General features: G+C 42.2%; 1 protein-coding gene across 4 annotated transcripts in view; it reads left to right on the top strand.

Moving 5' to 3' along the window:
• The window catches only part of trim36 (tripartite motif containing 36), a 123185-nt gene that overhangs the window by 83249 nt on the left and 20329 nt on the right, over positions 1–19607 (top strand). For all 4 annotated transcript variants that reach the window (XM_073068692.1, XM_073068701.1, XM_073068683.1 and 1 more), the window contains one exon: positions 7979–8272. In XM_073068692.1, the coding sequence (XP_072924793.1) occupies positions 7979–8272 (294 nt within the window). The remainder of the gene's footprint in view (positions 1–7978; positions 8273–19607) is intronic.

Here is a 19607-nt window from a genome sequence, read left to right as displayed (position 1 = left end):
GCAATATTCCAGACCTCTGGCACCTTGCCAGAGTCCAATGATTTTTGGAAGATCATTTCTAATGCCACCACAATCTCTGATGCTACCACTTTCAGAACCCTATGGTGCAGTTTATCTGGTCTGGGTGACTTGCGTACTTTTAGATCTTTCAGCTTTTTGAGCACCTTTTCTCTTGTAACAGAGACTGTACCCCACTTCTGTTCTTTCACACACTACAACATCAGGCATACTGCTGGTGTCTTCCACAGTGAAGGGTGATGCAAAATACTCATTAAAGTCAGCAGCCATCTCCTTGTCCCCCATTATTATTTCTCCTGCCTCATTTTCTATTGGTCCTATATCCACTCTCATTTCTCTTTTATTTTTAATATACTTGAAAAAACTTTTACTATTCACTTTGATATTATTTGCTAGCTTGCTTTCATATTTCATCTTTTCCCTTCTAATGATTTTTTAGTTGCTCTCTGTAGGTTTTTAAAAACTTCCAAATCCTCTATCTTCGCACGACTTTTTGCTTTGTTGTATGCCTTTTCTTTTGCTTTTATGATAGCTTTGACTTCCCTTGTCAGCTACAGTTGCACTGTTTACCATTTGAGTATTTCTTCATTTTTGGAATACACATGTCCTGCACCTTCCTTATTTTCCCAGAAACGCACACCATTGCTGCTCTGCTGACATCCCTGCCAGCATCTTCTTCCAATTTACTTTGGCCAACTCCTCTCTCATACCACTGTAATTTCCCTTACTCCACTGAAATAGTGCTGCATCAGAGTTTACTTCCTCCCTATCAAATGTCAAGTTGAACACAATCATATTGTGATCACTGGTTCCTAAGGGTTCTTTTACCTTAAGCCTGCTAATCGCCTCTGGTTCATTACATAACACCCAATCCAGTATACCTGATCCCATTGTAAGCTCAATGACACATTGCACTAAAAAGCTATCTCTTAGGAATCCAACAAGCTCACTCTCTTGAGATCTATTACCAACCTGATTTTCCCAATCGACCTGCATGTTAAAATCTCCCATGACTATCATAACATTGCCCTTTTGACTCGCCTTTTCTATTTCCTGTTGTAATCTGTGGTCCACCTCCCAGCCACTGTTGGGAGGCCTGTATATAACTGCCATCAGTGTCCTTTTACTCTTGCAGTTTCTTAACTCAACCCACAAGGATCAACATCTTCTGATCCTATGTCACATCTTTCTACTGATTTGATGCCATTCTTTACCAGCAGAGCCACACCACCCCCTCTGCCTACCTTCCTGTCCCTCCGCTATAATGTATAACCTTGGACATTCAGCTTCCAACTACAACCATTCTTCAGCTACGATTCGGTGATGACCACATGATCCTACCTGACAATCTGTAATATTGCAACAAGATCATCCACCTTATTTCTTATACCACTCACATTTAGATACAACACCTTGAGTACCGTATTTGCTGTCCTTTCTGACTCTCTCCTTGAGCTGGGTCTTTATGTCCTTGAGTTGCTCTTGTTTGTGTCTCCATGTGAACTAATTACTTTACAGTTCATTCAGTTTGCAGTTGGCTTTAAAGTTTTCTTTATCAAGCTCTGTTCTTTCTCTTGGCAAGCAGGGATAGAAAATTTGGTCCATTTTACACATGAAGGCCACTCTAGGGTTTAGGCAGACACCTCCTTGATGCTGGCTTGCCTTGAGTTAAATCCAATCTTGCTGCAGGCTCACTTAAAATGATCTGTGTTTGCTACCAGTGGAATAAATATTACCATGTTATTTATATTGAAACTACTGAAGACTCCAGCAGTCTGTAGGTAGTTTAATGGCCAGCTTCACTTACTTGTAATGGATCAATAACTGCGTTAAGGGCGATGATAAATGGGGCTTTTAGTCCAGCGTCGGTCTCTGTAGAAATGGGTGCTGCTAATGCCGGATGTTACTCAGCTGACTTAGTGACTTTGCTGCTGGAATTCACAAACAGAAAGGCTCTCATGTAACACATTATTGATCGGGAAAAAAATTATTAATGCTCTGGGATCATTCTTTTAAGATAAACCTGAAGTTCGATGGTCGTTTCCAAGTTTCTCATATTTTATTTGTTCGATTTGTAGTGATATCCTTACTATAGTAAAATTAAATCTCAGAGGTCAAGTACTTCACAGGACTGGCTTGTTGCCAAGCTGCTCATGTGGATCTGGTCCAGTTTGCCTTCTGTCACAACAGGTCCACAGCAGATGCCATTCCACTCAACCCTGGAACATCTGGACAGGGAAGATGTGTACATCAGGATGCTCTTTATAGACTAAAACTCAGCATTCAATAGTATTAACAGCCTCAAAACTAATCAATAAGCTTCAAGACCTAGGCCTTAATACCTTCTTGTGCAGCTGGATCCTCGACTTCCCCAGTCAGTTCGGATTGGGAACAACATCTCCTCCACGAGGTTCTGTGCTTAACCCCCTGCTTTACTCACTTTATACTCATGACTGTGAGGCTAAGCACAGCTCCCATGCCATACTTAAGTGTGCTGACGCTGGCTGAATCAAAGCTGGTGACAAATCAGCATTTAGGAGGGAGAATGAAAATCTAGCTGAGTGGAGCCATTGCAACAACCTCTTACTCGATATCAGCAAGACCAAGGAGCTGATTATTGACTACAGGAGGAGGAAACTAGAGGTCCATGAGCCAGTCCTCGTTGGGGGATCAGAAGTGGAGAGTTCCTCAGTGTTATCATTTCAGAGGATCTGTCCTGAGTCACGCACGTCAGTGCCATTACAAAGAAAGCACCTCTGCTTTCTTAGAAGGTTGCGAAGATTTGGCGTGTCACCTAAAATTTCGAAAACCCTCTATAGATGGGTGGTGGAGAAAATACTGACTGGTTGCATCACGGCCTGGTATGTAAAAACCAATGCCCTTGAATGGAAAAACCTACAAAAAGTAGTGTATACGGCCAGTCCATCATGGGTAAAGCCCTCTTCTGTATCAAGCACATTTACATGGAGTGCTAATGCGGGTAAACGGCATCCATCATCAAGGACCCCCACCATCCAGACTATGCTCTCTACCTGCTGCTGCCATCAAAAAGGAGGTACAGGAGCCTCAAGATCCACACCACCAGGTTCAGGATCAGTTATTGCCCCTTAACCATCAGCCTCGAACCAGAGGGGATAACTTCACTCACCCCATCTCTGAACTGTTCCCACAACCTCTGGACTCACTTTCAAAGACTCTTCATCTCATGTCCTTGATATTTATTGCTTATTTGTTTCTTTTTTACGTGCACAGTTTGTTGTCATTTGCACATTGGTTGTTTGTCTGTCTTCTTTGTGTGCAATTTTTCATTGATTCTATTGTGTTTCATTGTATTTACTGTGATTGCCTGCTAGAAAATTAATCTAAGAGTAGTATATGGTGATGTACATGTACTTTGATAATAAATTTACTTTGAACTTTGCATAGTTAGAACGTGATGTGAAATGTTAGTTTATGAACTATTGCTGTCTGGCGAATATTTAGTCCTTAAGCCAAAGTTCGTAAACTGAAATGCTGAGAATTTCAATACAAATAGAGAAGATGCTCGGGTATCTGTGGAGGGAGAAAGAGAATTGATGCTCCTGACCTAATGACTTGTTTAGTAATTTCTGTTTTCCTGTTCCTATTGAGATCTCCAGCATGCTCTGTATTTTGTTGTGATATCACTAAAGTGGTTTATCTGATCATTTTCTCCTGCTGTTGATTGAAGATTATTGTGTGAAAATTGTCTGTTATTTTACCAAAGTTACAGCCAAGTCTATTGAACTATCACAGGGACTTCACTCCGGCTGCTATAACAAGCAAATGTAGCAGAGGTAATGGCTTAGACTGCTTTTACTTCTTTTGAGACAAGGGTGGTTAGGAATTCTTCAACTCTTATTTAGAAACATAGAAAACCTACAGCACAATACAGGCTCTTCGGCCCACAAAGTTGTGCCGAACATGTCCCTACCTTGGAAATTACTAGGCTTACCCATAGCCCTCTATTTTACTAAGCTCCATGTACCTATCCAGAAGTCTCTTAAAAGACCCTATCCTATCCGCCTCCACCACCGTTGCTGGCAGCCCATTCCACGCACTCACCACTCTCTGAGTAAAGAACTTACCCCTGACATCTCCTCTGTACCTGCTCCCCAGCACCTTAAACCTGTGTCCTCTTGTGGTAACCATTTCAGCCCTGGGAAAAAGCCCCTGACTATCCACATGATCAATGCCTCTCATCATCTTATACACCTCTGTCAGATCACCTCTCATCCTCCGTCGCTCCAAGGAGAAAAGGCCAAGTTCACTCAACCTATTCTCATTAGGCATGTTCCCCAATCCAGGCAACATCCTTGTAAATCTCTCTTATTTGCATGTTTTGGTAGAGTACCGGGCAAGTATTCCACTCATTCAAAAGGATCCACGAGGGTCCGAAACATAAACAGCAATGATGGCCAAAGAGTTATACGTATTGGTGCCATCGGCTCCAGGTTTGCACACAACCTGGTTAGTGAGTTGTGTCTCTGTAATCATCCGCTGTGTTGAGGAAGAAGAATGGTGTGGGGAAGGTTGCAGACTGGGTTTCATTGAGACCATTGGAGAGGTGGGGGAAGAACAGGGGCGATTGGGTGGAAGCAGAAACTGGTGGTGATTGCATAATGCATGTGCGTGGTGATGCGAGGAGATTTAGGGTGGGTTGGGAAGGGGATCAGCATGTGAAGGCGCGAGATGATGGGGCAAGGGATATCAGGCTTTCAAGAAAATAATGGTGGGGGGATTAAGGGATCAGTAAGATGACTGCAGGATTGGAAAAGAAATGATATGAAAGAGGAAAAGAGATTACACAAAGTTTGATGGTATTGTAGATAGTAATGAAGGTTGTAGATTACATCGGGACATTGATAGAATCAGAATCAGGTTTATTATCACCAGCATGTGACGTGAAATTTGTTAACTTAGCAGCAGCAGTTCAATGCAATACATAATCTAGCAGCGAAAAATGATAATAATAAGTAAAATAAAAATAATAATAATTAAACAAGTAAATCAATCACATACATTGAATAGATTTTAAAAATGTGGACAAACAGAAATCATAGTAAAAAAAAATCCAAAGATTCAATGTCCATTTAGGAATCGGATGGCAGAGGTGATGAAGATGTTCCTGAATCGCTGAGTGTGTGCCTTCAGGTTTCAGTACCTCCTACCTGATGGTAACAGTGAGAAAAGGACATGCCCTGGGTGCTGGGGGTCCTTAATAATGGATGCTGCCTTTCTGAGACACTGCTCTCTGAAGATGTTCTGGGTACAGAGGTGGGCTGTGAAGAGGTAAATGGAGTTCAACCAGGAAAAGTGTGAAGTGATTAACTTTGGAAGGTCTGATCTGAAGGCAAAGTGCAGGGTTAATGGCAAGATTCTTAGCAGTGTGGAGGAACAGAGGGATCTTGGGATCCATGTCGATAGATCCCTCAAAGTTACTGTACAAGCTGATAGTGTTGTTAAGAAGGTGTATGGTGTGTTGACTTCATTAGTTGGAGGGTTGAATTCAAGAGCCGTGAGGTAATATTGCAGCTCTATAAAATTCTGCTTCGACCACACTTGGAATATTGTGTTTATTTCTGGTCACCTCATTCTAGGAGGGACATGGAAGCTTTAGAGGGGATTCAGTGGTGGCTTACCAGGATGCTTGCTGGATTGGAGAGGATATCTTATGAAAATAGGTTGAGTAAGCAAGAGCTTTTCTGTTTTGAGTGAAGGAGGATGAGAGGTGACTTGACAGAGGCGTACAAGATGATAAGAGGCATGGTTAGAACCATAGACGTTTTACCAGGGTGGAAGTAATATGAGGGGGCATAATTTTGTGATTGGAAGAAAGTATGTGGGGAATGTCAGAGTTGAGCTATTTTTGGAGAGTGGTGGGTGTGTGCAGCATCCTTCTTGAGGTGGTGGTGCATGCAGATCCATTAGGGACATTTAAGAAACTCTTTATAGGCTCATAGATGAAAGAAAAATGGAGAGCTATCGGGAGGGAAGGGTTAGATTGATCTTAGAGTAGGTGAAAAGGGCCTGTACAGTGCTGTTTGTTCTAAGAGATGATTGTTGATGTAGAGACAGGTAAAATGAGGCAAAGCCAGCTGATACTGGATAATGAAGACTGTTATAAAGACAGTAGGAGGGACTGCTGGATTCCATCACAGTGGCTCACAAATTCAAGGGCCCTTTAAGTAAGGATGTTGCCCTGGTAACCATTCAAGGGTAGATTGGCTCCTGGTATTGAATGTTGTTGATTTTTCTTTGAAGATCCTGACTTTGCAGGGAGATGACCATCATTTTCAACACCGCGTTAAGCCTGATTACCCAGCCTGTGGTGTGTCAGTGGCACTTGTGCATTGTACTGATCCCTTTCGCAGCATCTCTGCAACATATCGGAGCAGTTTAAACTCAGTGGCCATGCCACCATCGTAGTGTTTGGATTAATATTTGTCGCTCGTGATTCTTAATCTTAGTTTTGTCTGGTTCAGTATACACATGCTGGTGAGGATGACCCATCTTTACCGATCAGTGGTATAAACAATACCAACACAATGTGTGTAAAGTGAATGAATGGGTCTGCTCCTGCTGCTGTCGTTCAGCAGATACGCATCTTCTTTACCAGGTGCTTAATAGACACAAGACTTTTCATTTAACCAAACCCATCAGAATCCATTCTACAGGAAATTCTGTGTAAATCAAGAATCACGGTCAGCATCAAAGCTTTCTGTGTCAGAATCAATTATTACTGCACCACTTAGTAAATGTGCCCACTGAAATGTTGGCATAGACTAAAGGAAGCTCTTTGTGTTCCATTTGTTAACCTTGAGCACTAATTTATCTTCTGAAACTAGTTACGTTTCCTCTGTCTGATGAATACTGATGTGCTTCTCCCGAGCTCTGGTCTCTTTAATTGAATTTGCTTTTATTTCTTCATGCAATCCAGATTTTAAATCTCGCCATTTTACAAATTGCTTTTCCAATTTAATATTGATGAAACCAATAGAACTGAATGCTACGCAGCTTTAGATCGAAGTGTTCCAAAACGTTTTAGTTATCTTTAAGCATTCATGGAATTGCATTGTACATGCTGGTCTAAGAAAATGTCTCATTTAATGCAATTGCTAAGAAAAAATATTGATTTTCAGAAACTAAATATAGTATAATTACAGATTACAGATCGCATATACTTATGTATTATATATGTGTACGTATATGTGTGTGTGTATATATATATATATATACACCTCAATATATAAAGTGGCCACTGAGTGTCTGTTCATGGTCTACTGCTGCCTTAGTCCATCCACTTCAAGATTCAACATGTTGTGCATTCAAATATGCTCTTCTGCACACCACTGTTGTATTGTGGTTATTTGAGTTATTGTCACCTTCCTGTCAGCTTGAACCAGTCTGGCCATTCTCCTCTGACCTCTCTCATTAACGAGGCACTTTCACTCACAGAACTGCTGCCCACTGGATACTTTTCATTTTGTTTACTTTGCACCATTCTCTGTAAACTCTGGAGACTGTTGTGTGCAAAAATCCCAGGAGATCAGCAGTTTCTGAGATACTCAATCCACCCTGTCTGGCACCAACAATCATTCTGTCAAAGACACCTGGATCACATTTCTCCCCCATTCTGATATCTGGTCTGAACAGCAACTGAACCTGTTGACTATGCCTGTTGACCTTACGCATTGAGTTGCTGTCACGTGTTGGCTGATTTGAGATTTGCATTAACAAGCAGCTGTACAAGTATACCTAATAAAGTGGCCACTGAGTGTATAATTTCCATTAAACTTTTTGAGATGTGGGTATGCTGTCAAGGACAACATTTATAGCCCTTCCCTAATTGCCCTTTGTTTCGTGGAGATGCTGTTGCAGGAGTAGGAGTGGGTCACTGTAATGTGGTGTGGGGAATAACGAAACATGCCTTGCGTTTCAGTTCCAGAGGCGCCAGTAATCGATCAGAAGCAAAGCCGACTATACGATGAAGGAATCATCTGTTGGCAGCAGCCCAGTGGCACCCCTCTGGCTGACCACTATAAACTGGAATACAGGAAAATTGATCAAGATGGAGAGTGTGTCTGGCAGTCGACTGAGGATGTGAGTGAAACAAGTAAAGTGATCTCCAACCTCGACACCAACAGCAGTTACGTCTTCAGAGTGAAAGGGTGCAAGAATTCTAATTACAGTGACTACAGCCAGGAAGTAGTTTTCTGTACGCCACCTGCTCCAGGTAAGTCCTGTGGGAGAAGGAGGGTTATAATTATTTTACATACAAGAGGTTCTGCAGATGCTGGAAATCCAGAGTAACACGCACAAAATGCTGGAGGAAATCAGCGGGTCAGGCAACATCTATGGAAAGGAATAAACAGACACCATGTCAGGCCAAGACCCTTCATCAGGACTCCTATTATTGTTACCGTTTTAGGCTATTAAATGATAATTTATAAAATTAATTTTCTTCCAAATGGCTGACAAACATGGAAAACCTACAGCACAATACAGGCCCTTCAGCCCACGATGCTGTGCTGAACATGTCCTGACTTTAGAAAATACCTAAGGTTACCCACAGCCCTTTATTTTTCTAAGCTCCATCTACCTATCCAGGAGTCTCTTAAAAGACCATATTGTATCTGCCTGCACCACCGCTGCTGGCAGCCCATTCCACACACTCACCACTCTCTGCAAAAAAAACTTAACCCGACATCTCCTCTGTACCTACTTCCAACCACCTTAAAACTGTGCCCTCTCGTGTTAGCCATTTTGGCCCTGGGAAAAAGCCTCTGACTATCCGCATGATCAATGCATCTCATCATTTTATACACCTCTATCAGGTCACCTCTCATCCTCCTTCACTCCAAGGAGAAAAGGCTGAGTTCACTCAACCTATTCTCATAAGATATGCTCCCCAATCAAGGCAACATCCTTGTAAATCTCCTCTACACCCTTTCTATAGTTTCCATATCCTTCCTGTAGTGAGGCGACCAGAACTGAGCACAGTACTCCAAGTGGGATCTGACCAGGGTCCTATATAGCTGTAACATTACCTCTCAGCTCTTAAACTCAATCCCACATTTAATGAAGTTGAATGCACTGTATGCCTTCTTAACCACACAGTCAACCTGTGTAGCAGCTTTGAGTGTCCTTTGGACTCGGACCCCAAGATCCCCCTGATCCTCCACACTGCCAAGAGTCTTACCATACTCTGCCATCACATTTGACCTACCAAAGTGAACCACCTCACACTTATCTGGGTTGAACTCCATCTGCCACTTCTCAGCCCAATTTTGCATCCTATCGATGTCCCACTGTAACCTCTGACAGCCCTCCACCCTATCATGGAATTTTCCGGAAGATTCAGTACATGATAAATAATAACTAGAGGTTTTGGATTTCTTGACATTTTAACCAGGAATTTTATGCTCTGAATACAAAATTCTAAACTCTGGATCCAGTTTGAATATTACCAGTGCTCAGTACGTGCCTATTTTTAGGTTGGAGGGGTGGTTTCTGGAAAAGAATAACAAAGACATGCCTCTATATAAATATCTTCTGGTTGTCTATGAAAAGTTTGGAATGAAAAAAAAAACTTATTTTGAGTCATCCACCAGCTGCCGTGCTTACAAAAGCAGCTGCATGTTGTCACTACAGGAGCCTGGAAGCTAGTGGAGGACTCTGAGTCAGAAGCCACGCTTCCATCAGTGGAAGTGGAAACTAAAGTGAGCAAACATCTAGAGGGACGTCTGTTCTAGTATGCAGTGAGCACTAGTCCAGTGAGCGACCCTGTCTCTGAGTCAGGCGGGTGGAAAGAGAACCTAGCTCTCACAAACCTGGAGAGTGGCGCTTGTTCTGAATACAGCAACGATATTCCATTGGTGTAGGAGTGCCTTCTTTCCCACGGCACACATTTACACATAATAATATGTTTACAAATAATAAGATGAGAGGGCTCTCGGATGTACTTAACATGAGCAACATACTACATTAGTGATTAATTACATTTATTAGGACAGTCGGCTCATTTTCCCATTGGCATTTGGATATTTGCTGTTGGATAATTGAAGAATTACTGTGCTATCAATATACACGCCATAAATACATGCCCGCATTACTAAGGTTGCACTCTAGTCAACCATCCATGTTGCAATTTTCCGTAATGCAAACCCTTGACAAAAAATGACAGTATTTATTGGCTTTTATTTTTGCATTTTGTGTTTATTTAGTTAAATAAATCCACATAACAGTGAATTCTTATTTCATATCACAAATCTTTGTGTAATGATTTGAAAATTCCTTAAAGACTAGTTTCTGTTACCCAAGCTATCATTATGCAGAGGATACTCTCTATAGGCATATATACCCTTATTCCAAGACTACATGGTAGGCATACACAGGAAGAACTGATTGTTCATGCACAGGATGGATTTCAATCACGTACAGTACAGTATGTCTAAAATAGTCTGGTTATACATGTAAAATATCTCCATTGTGTGTGCATGTTTTGTCGTGGTTACTTGTAATGACCAGGAGACGCAGACGATCCTTCGAGAAGTCTAAACCTTTATTTGCAAACAAAGGCTGAGGCAATCAATGAACTTGTCACCAAAAGCCCGCCCAGCTCCGGTGTACAGCATTTTTTTATAACCATTTCTTATCTCAGTTACATTAGCATACCCGGTCTCCTATCTCAGTTACATTAGCATACCCCGTCTCCTATCTCAGTTACATTAGCATACCCCGTCTCCTATCTCAGTTACATTAGCATACCCCGTCCCCTATCTCAGTTACATTAGCATACCCCGTCTCCTATCTCAGTTACATTAGCATACCCCGTCTCCTATCTCAGTTACATTAGCATACCCCGTCCCCTATCTCAGTTACATTAGCATACCCCGTCTCCTATCTCAGTTACATTAGCATACCCGGTCTCCTATCTCAGTTACATTAGCATACCCCGTCTCCTATCTCAGTTACATTAGCATACCCCGTCTCCTATCTCAGTTACATTAGCATACCCCGTCCCCTATCTCAGTTACATTAGCATACCCCGTCTCCTATCTCAGTTACATTAGCATACCCCGTCTCCTATCTCAGTTACATTAGAATACCCGGTCTCCTATCTCAGTTACATTAGCATACCCCGTCTCCTATCTCAGTTACATTAGCATACCCCGTCTCCTATCTCAGTTACATTAGCATACCCCGTCTCCTATCTCAGTTACATTAGAATACCCCGTCTCCTATCTCAGTTACATTAGCATACCCCGTCTCCTATCTCAGTTACATTAGCATACCCCGTCTCCTATCTCAGTTACATTAGCATACCCCGTCCCCTATCTCAGTTACATTAGCATACCCCGTCTCCTATCTCAGTTACATTATCATACCCGGTCTCCTATCTCAGTTACATTAGCATACCCCGTCTCCTATCTCAGTTACATTAGCATATCCCGTCTCCTATCTCAGTTACATTAGCATACCCGGTCTCCTATCTCAGTTACATTAGCATACCCCGTCTCCTATCTCAGTTACATTAGCATACCCCGTCTCCTATCTCAGTTACATTAGCATACCCCGTCTCCTATCTCAGTTACATTAGCATATCCCGTCTCCTATCTCAGTTACATTAGCATACCCGGTCTCCTATCTCAGTTACATTAGCAAACCCCGTCTCCTATCTCAGTTACATTAGCATACCCCGTCTCCTATCTCAGTTACATTAGCATACCCGGTCTCCTATCTCAGTTACATTAGCAAACCCCGTCTCCTATCTCAGTTACATTAGCATACCCCGTCTCCTATCTCAGTTACATTAGCATACCCGGTCTCCTATCTCAGTTACATTAGCATACCCCGTCTCCTATCTCAGTTACATTAGCATACCCCGTCTCCTATCTCAGTTACATTAGCATACCCGGTCTCCTATCTCAGTTACATTAGCATACCCCGTCTCCTATCTCAGTTACATTAGCATACCCCGTCTCCTATCTCAGTTACATTAGCATACCCCGTCTCCTATCTCAGTTACATTAGCATACCCCGTCTCCTATCTCAGTTACATTAGCATACCCGGTCTCCTATCTCAGTTACATTAGCAAACCCCGTCTCCTATCTCAGTTACATTAGCATACCCCGTCCCCTATCTCAGTTACATTAGCATACCCCGTCCCCTATCTCAGTTACATTAGCATACCCCGTCTCCCATCTCAGTTACATTAGCATACCCCGTCCCCTATCTCAGTTACATTAGCATACCCCGTCCCCTATCTCAGTTACATTAGCATACCCCGTCTCCTATCTCAGTTACATTAGCATACCCCGTCTCCTATCTCAGTTACATTAGCATACCCCGTCCCCTATCTCAGTTACATTAGCATACCCCGTCTCCTATCTCAGTTACATTAGCATACCCCGTCCCCTATCTCAGTTACATTAGCATACCCCGTCTCCCATCTCAGTTACATTAGCATACCCCGTCCCCTATCTCAGTTACATTAGCATACCCCGTCTCCTATCTCAGTTACATTAGCATATCCCGTCTCCTATCTCAGTTACATTAGCATACCCCGTCTCCTATCTCAGTTACATTAGCATACCCCGTCCCCTATCTCAGTTACATTAGCATACCCCGTCTCCTATCTCAGTTACATTAGCATACCCCGTCTCCTATCTCAGTTACATTAGCATACCCCGTCCCCTATCTCAGTTACATTAGCATACCCCGTCTCCTATCTCAGTTACATTAGCATACCCCGTCTCCTATCTCAGTTACATTAGCATACCCCGTCTCCTATCTCAGTTACATTAGAATACCCGGTCTCCTATCTCAGTTACATTAGCATACCCCGTCTCCTATCTCAGTTACATTAGCATACCCCGTCTCCTATCTCAGTTACATTAGCATACCCCGTCCCCTATCTCAGTTACATTAGCATACCCCGTCCCCATCTCAGTTACATTAGCATACCCCGTCTCCTATCTCAGTTACATTATCATACCCGGTCTCCTATCTCAGTTACATTAGCATACCCCGTCTCCTATCTCAGTTACATTAGCATACCCCGTCTCCTATCTCAGTTACATTAGCATACCCCGTCTCCTATCTCAGTTACATTAGCAAACCCCGTCTCCTATCTCAGTTACATTAGCATACCCCGTCTCCTATCTCAGTTACATTAGCATATCCCGTCTCCTATCTCAGTTACATTAGCATACCCGGTCTCCTATCTCAGTTACATTAGCATACCCGGTCTCCTATCTCAGTTACATTAGCATACCCCGTCTCCTATCTCAGTTACATTAGCATAACCCGTCTCCTATCTCAGTTACATTAGCATACCCCGTCTCCTATCTCAGTTACATTAGCATACCCCGTCTCCTATCTCAGTTACATTAGCATACCCGGTCTCCTATCTCAGTTACATTAGCAAACCCCGTCTCTTATCTCAGTTACATTAGCATACCCCGTCTCCTATCTCAGTTACATTAGCATACCCCGTCTCCTATCTCAGTTACATTAGCATACCCGGTCTCCTATCTCAGTTACATTAGCAAACCCCGTCTCCTATCTCAGTTACATTAGCATACCCCGTCTCCTATCTCAGTTACATTAGCATACCCGGTCTCCTATCTCAGTTACATTAGCATACCCCGTCTCCTATCTCAGTTACATTAGCATACCCCGTCTCCTATCTCAGTTACATTAGCATACCCGGTCTCCTATCTCAGTTACATTAGCATACCCCGTCTCCTATCTCAGTTACATTAGCATACCCCGTCTCCTATCTCAGTTACATTAGCATACCCCGTCTCCTATCTCAGTTACATTAGCATACCCCGTCTCCAATCTCAGTTACATTAGCATACCCGGTCTCCTATCTCAGTTACATTAGCAAACCCCGTCTCCTATCTCAGTTACATTAGCATACCCCGTCCCCTATCTCAGTTACATTAGCATACCCCGTCTCCTATCTCAGTTACATTAGCATACCCCGTCCCCTATCTCAGTTACATTAGCATACCCCGTCCCCTATCTCAGTTACATTAGCATACCCCGTCTCCTATCTCAGTTACATTAGCATACCCCGTCTCCTATCTCAGTTACATTAGCATACCCCGTCTCCTATCTCAGTTACATTAGCATATCCCGTCTCCTATCTCAGTTACATTAGCATACCCCGTCTCCTATCTCAGTTACATTAGCATACCCCGTCTCCTATCTCAGTTACATTAGCATACCCCGTCTCCTATCTCAGTTACATTAGCATACCCCGTCTCCTATCTCAGTTACATTAGCATATCCCGTCTCCTATCTCAGTTACATTAGCATACCCGGTCTCCTATCTCAGTTACATTAGCATACCCCGTCTCCTATCTCAGTTACATTAGCATACCCTGTCCCCTATCTCAGTTACATTAGCATACCCCGTCCCCTATCTCAGTTACATTAGCATACCCCGTCTCCTATCTCAGTTACATTAGCATATCCCGTCTCCTATCTCAGTTACATTAGCATACCCGGTCTCCTATCTCAGTTACATTAGCATACCCCGTCTCCTATCTCAGTTACATTAGCATACCCCGTCCCCTATCTCAGTTACATTAGCATACCCCGTCTCCTATCTCAGTTACATTAGCATACCCCGTCCCCTATCTCAGTTACATTAGCATACCCCGTCTCCTATCTCAGTTACATTAGCATACCCCGTCCCCTATCTCAGTTACATTATCATACCCCGTCTCCTATCTCAGTTACATTAGCATACCCTGTCCCCTATCTCAGTTACATTAGCATACCCCGTCCCCTATCTCAGTTACATTAGCATACCCCGTCTCCTATCTCAGTTACATTAGCATATCCCGTCTCCTATCTCAGTTACATTAGCATACCCGGTCTCCTATCTCAGTTACATTAGCATACCCCGTCTCCTATCTCAGTTACATTAGCATACCCCGTCCCCTATCTCAGTTACATTAGCATACCCCGTCTCCTATCTCAGTTACATTAGCATACCCCGTCCCCTATCTCAGTTACATTAGCATACCCCGTCTCCTATCTCAGTTACATTAGCATACCCCGTCCCCTATCTATAACCATATAACCATATAACAATCACAGCACGGAAACAGGCCATTCCGGCCCTCCTAGTCCGTGCCGAACTCTTAATCTCACCTAGTCCCACCTACCCGCACTCAGCCCATAACCCTCCACTCCTTTCCTATCCATATACCTATCCAATTTTACCTTAAATGACACAACTGATCTGGCCTCTACTACTTCTACAGGAAGCTCATTCCACACAGCTATCACTCTCTGAGTAAAGAAATACCCCCTCGTGTTTCCCTTAAACTTTTGCCCCCTAACTCTCAAATCATGTCCTCTCGTTTGAATCTCCCCTACTCTCAATGGAAACAGCCTATTCACGTCAACTCTATCTATCCCTCTCAACATTTTAAATACCTCGATCAAATCCCCCCTCAACCTTCTACGCTCCAATGAATAGAGACCTAACTTGTTCAACCTTTCTCTGTAACTTAAGTGCTGAAACCCTGGTAACATCCTAGTAAATCGTCTCTGCACTCTCTCTAATTTATTGATATCTTTCCTATAATTCGGTGACCAGAACTGTACACAATATTCCAAATTTGGCCTTACCAATGCCTTGTACAATTTTAACATTACATCCCAACTTCTGTACTCAATGCTCTGATTTATAAAGGCCAGCGTTCCAAAAGCCTTCTTCACCACCCTATCTACATGAGACTCCACCTTCAGGGAACTATGCACTGTTATTCCTAGATCTCTCTGTTCCACTGCATTCCTCAATGCCCTACCATTTACCCTGTATGTTCTATTTGGATTATTCCTGCCAAAATGTAGAACCTCACACTTCTCAGCATTAAACTCCATCTGCCAACGTTCAGCCCATTCTTCTAACCGGCATAAATCTCCCTGCAAGCTTTGAAAACCCACCTCATTATCCACAACACCTCCTACCTTAGTATCATCAGCATACTTACTAATCCAATTTACCACCCCATCATCCAGATCATTTATGTATATTACAAACAACATTGGGCCCAAAACAGATCCCTGAGGCACCCCGCTAGTCACCGGCCTCCATCCCGATAAACAATTATCCACCACTACTCTCTGGCATCTCCCATCTAGCCACTGTTGAATCCATTTTATTACTCCAGCACTAATACCTAACGACTGAACCTTCTTAACTAACCTTCCATGTGGAACTTTGTCAAAGGCCTTGCTGAAGTCCATATAGACTACATCCACTGCCTTACCCTCGTCAACATTCCTCGTAACTACTTCAAAAAATTCAATAAGGTTTGTCAAACATGACCTTCCACGCACAAATCCATGCTGGCTACTCCTAATCAGATCCTGTCTATCCAGATAATTATAAATACTATCTCTAAGAATACTTTCCATTAATTTACCCACCACTGATGTCAAACTGACAGGTCTATAATTGCCAGGCTTACTTCTAGAACCCTTTTTAAACAATGGAACCACATGAGCAATACGCCAATCCTCCGGCACAATCCCCGTTTCTAATGACATCTGAAAGATCTCCGTCAGAGCTCCTGCTATCTCTACACAAACTTCCCTCAAGGTCCTGGGGAATATCCGGTCAGGACCCGGAGATTTATCCACTTTTAAATTTCTTAAAAGCGCCAGTACTTCCACCTCTTTAATTGTCATAGGTTCCATAACTTCCTTACTTGTTTCCCACACCTTACACCATTCGATATCCTTCTCCTTAGTGAATACCGAAGAGAAGAAATCGTTCAAAATCTCTCCCATCTCCCTCGGCTCCACACATAGCTGACCACCCTGATTCTCTAAGGGACCAATTTTATCCCTCACTATCCTCTTGCTTTTAATATAACTGTAGAAGCCTTTCGGATTTACTTCCACCTTATTTGCCAAACCAAACTCGTAACTTCTTTTAGCTTTTCTAATCTCTTTCTTAAGTTTCCTTTTACATTCTTTATATTCCTCGAGCAATTCCTTTACTCCATGCTGCCTATATCTATTGTAGACATCCCTCTTTTTTCGAACCAAGTTTCTAATATCCCTTGAAAACCATGGCGCTTTCAAACCTTTAATCTTTCCTTTCAACCGAACAGGAACATAAAGATTCTGTACCCTCATAATTTCACCCTTAAATGACCTCCATTTCTCTATTACATCCTTCCCATAAAACAACTTGACCCATTCCACTCTCTCTAAATCCCTGCGCATCTCCTCAAAGTTAGCCTTTATTACATTATCATACCCCGTCTCCTATCTCAGTTACATTAGCATACCCCGTCTCCTATCTCAGTTACATTAGCATACCCCGTCTCCTATCTCAGTTACATTAGCATACCCCGTCCCCTATCTCAGTTACATTAGCATACCCGGTCTCCTATCTCAGTTACATTATCATACCCCGTCTCCTATCTCAGTTACATTAGCATACCCCGTCCCCTATCTCAGTTACATTAGCATACCCCGTCTCCTATCTCAGTTACATTAGCATACCCCGTCCCCTATCTCAGTTACATTATCATACCCCGTCTCCTATCTCAGTTACATTAGCATACCCCGTCTCCTATCTCAGTTACATTAGCATACCCCGTCTCCTATCTCAGTTACATTATCATACCCCGTCTCCTATCTCAGTTACATTAGCATACCCCGTCCCCTATCTCAGTTACATTAGCATACCCGGTCTCCTATCTCAGTTACATTATCATACCCCGTCTCCTATCTCAGTTACATTAGCATACTCTATCCGCTTGCAACGCTTATCACCAGCACATTAGCTTCTCGATTCGCCACCAATATTTCTGCTCAGTAGCCCATACTCGCTCTAGTCTACTCCCCGGAACACGTGTTCCCCTTCCCGGCCTTGATTGGTCCCCATACCATCACACCACTCCACGATCCCGTCTACCACCATTATCTCTGCATGCTCACTTTCACTGTTAGCTACATTCTCAAGGCACTGATGCATTCAATAGTACAGAGACAATACAGAGATTACATTCTGGCTAATAAATTGGATACATAGCAAATAGCAAACACAAGGCTGGTTACATAGTTTTGGTTACACAGCAAACAATGCAACGTTATTCTCCAATACAAGCAGGCATTATTTCCTGATGTCTAATCTGTTAGTAATATTCAGTCAAGAGGGCAAAGCATGCAATATTATAGAGCCTATCAGAAATGGTCTTTAGTTGACCTAATAGGAGTGACATGCTATATAATGAGAGTCGTTGTAGTCCTTTCCTACATCTGCTCATCTGTCAGTTGTACACGTTATTCTTCAAATTATCATAGGAGAACAAAAGTTTGAACTGTACTTGGTTTAATTTCACCTCACAGTCTGTAGTTAACACTTCACTGTCATTAAAACTTGTTCCTGATGAAAATAGAAGATATATTTAGCCCTGACGCTATACGGTGATTATTATCTGCTTGTAAATATGATTCATTGAAATTTCATGAAATGTCAGGGGCAATTTATTTCTAATGAATCAGATGTATTGTGATTAAATGAACTTCTGATTTGTGAATTGTTGCCTAAATTTTGAGTCACAGGAGAAATCCATTTGCTCCATTGTTATTGGCTAAGTTTATGTTACAGAAATTCAGAACTGATTTTCTGCCTTTCTCTCCATTATCATACTGTCATCCATTGTTTCAAAAGTTTATTCATTGTTTCCTTAAATGGCACCATCTTAACCACCATCTGTAAGAAATCATCACTCTGCAATGATGGGATTGCTTCTGGCCGCTTTTGTCACTTTCTTAATGTCAATTCTAAAATTAAAATGAAAATTTGTATTAAATCTTTCTTTTTCTGGCTAACTTTGACATCAATGCCATTGATTCTTTTAACAACAGATCCTCTTTCCTCTGAGCAAATAGTCCCACCTTTCAATCAAAGATTTTCTAACCATCTCAGTAACTTTTAATACTGAATGCTCTCAGTAATGCTTGAATGAATCACAAAGTTTAATGGGAAGGAAGATTAGAAAGAATGAGATGCTGAATCTTACCTGAGGACCAGAAGTCCATATCCACTTTTCTGTCCCAGACTTGAAGAGCTGAAGAGACTACACACATCCTGTAGTCCTATCCTATTAGCAGCCATTGCAGTAATGGTTATTCCTTCCTGGTGCTGCTTTACAGTGTGTGATATACCATAAAGCTAAATTAGTTTTATTGTTGTCACACCAAGGTACAATTAAAAGTTTTTTTTGCATACCTTGCAGATAGATAATTTCATTACAGCAGTGCATTGAGGTAGTACAAGGGATAGCAGCAACATAAAATGTAGAATAAAATGTTAAGATGATAGAGAAAATCCAGAAGCTACAGATAATAAGGTCCAAGGCCATAAAACTGAGGTCAAGAGTCTATTTTGTACTGGGGAACCAATCAGCAGGCTCGTAACAGCAGTAAAGTAATCTCAGTCCAACAACTCAATGTAATGGAGATCCATTCTTTCCTTTCCTTATGTTCACAAATGCTATTTGATAAAATTAGTTCTTGC

This window comes from Hemitrygon akajei, chromosome 2, assembly GCF_048418815.1.
Source record: "Hemitrygon akajei chromosome 2, sHemAka1.3, whole genome shotgun sequence".
In the NCBI taxonomy this organism is placed as follows: domain Eukaryota; kingdom Metazoa; phylum Chordata; class Chondrichthyes; order Myliobatiformes; family Dasyatidae; genus Hemitrygon; species Hemitrygon akajei.
Note: the sequence above shows the minus strand (reverse complement) of the source record. Positions and strands in the feature narration are given on the sequence as shown.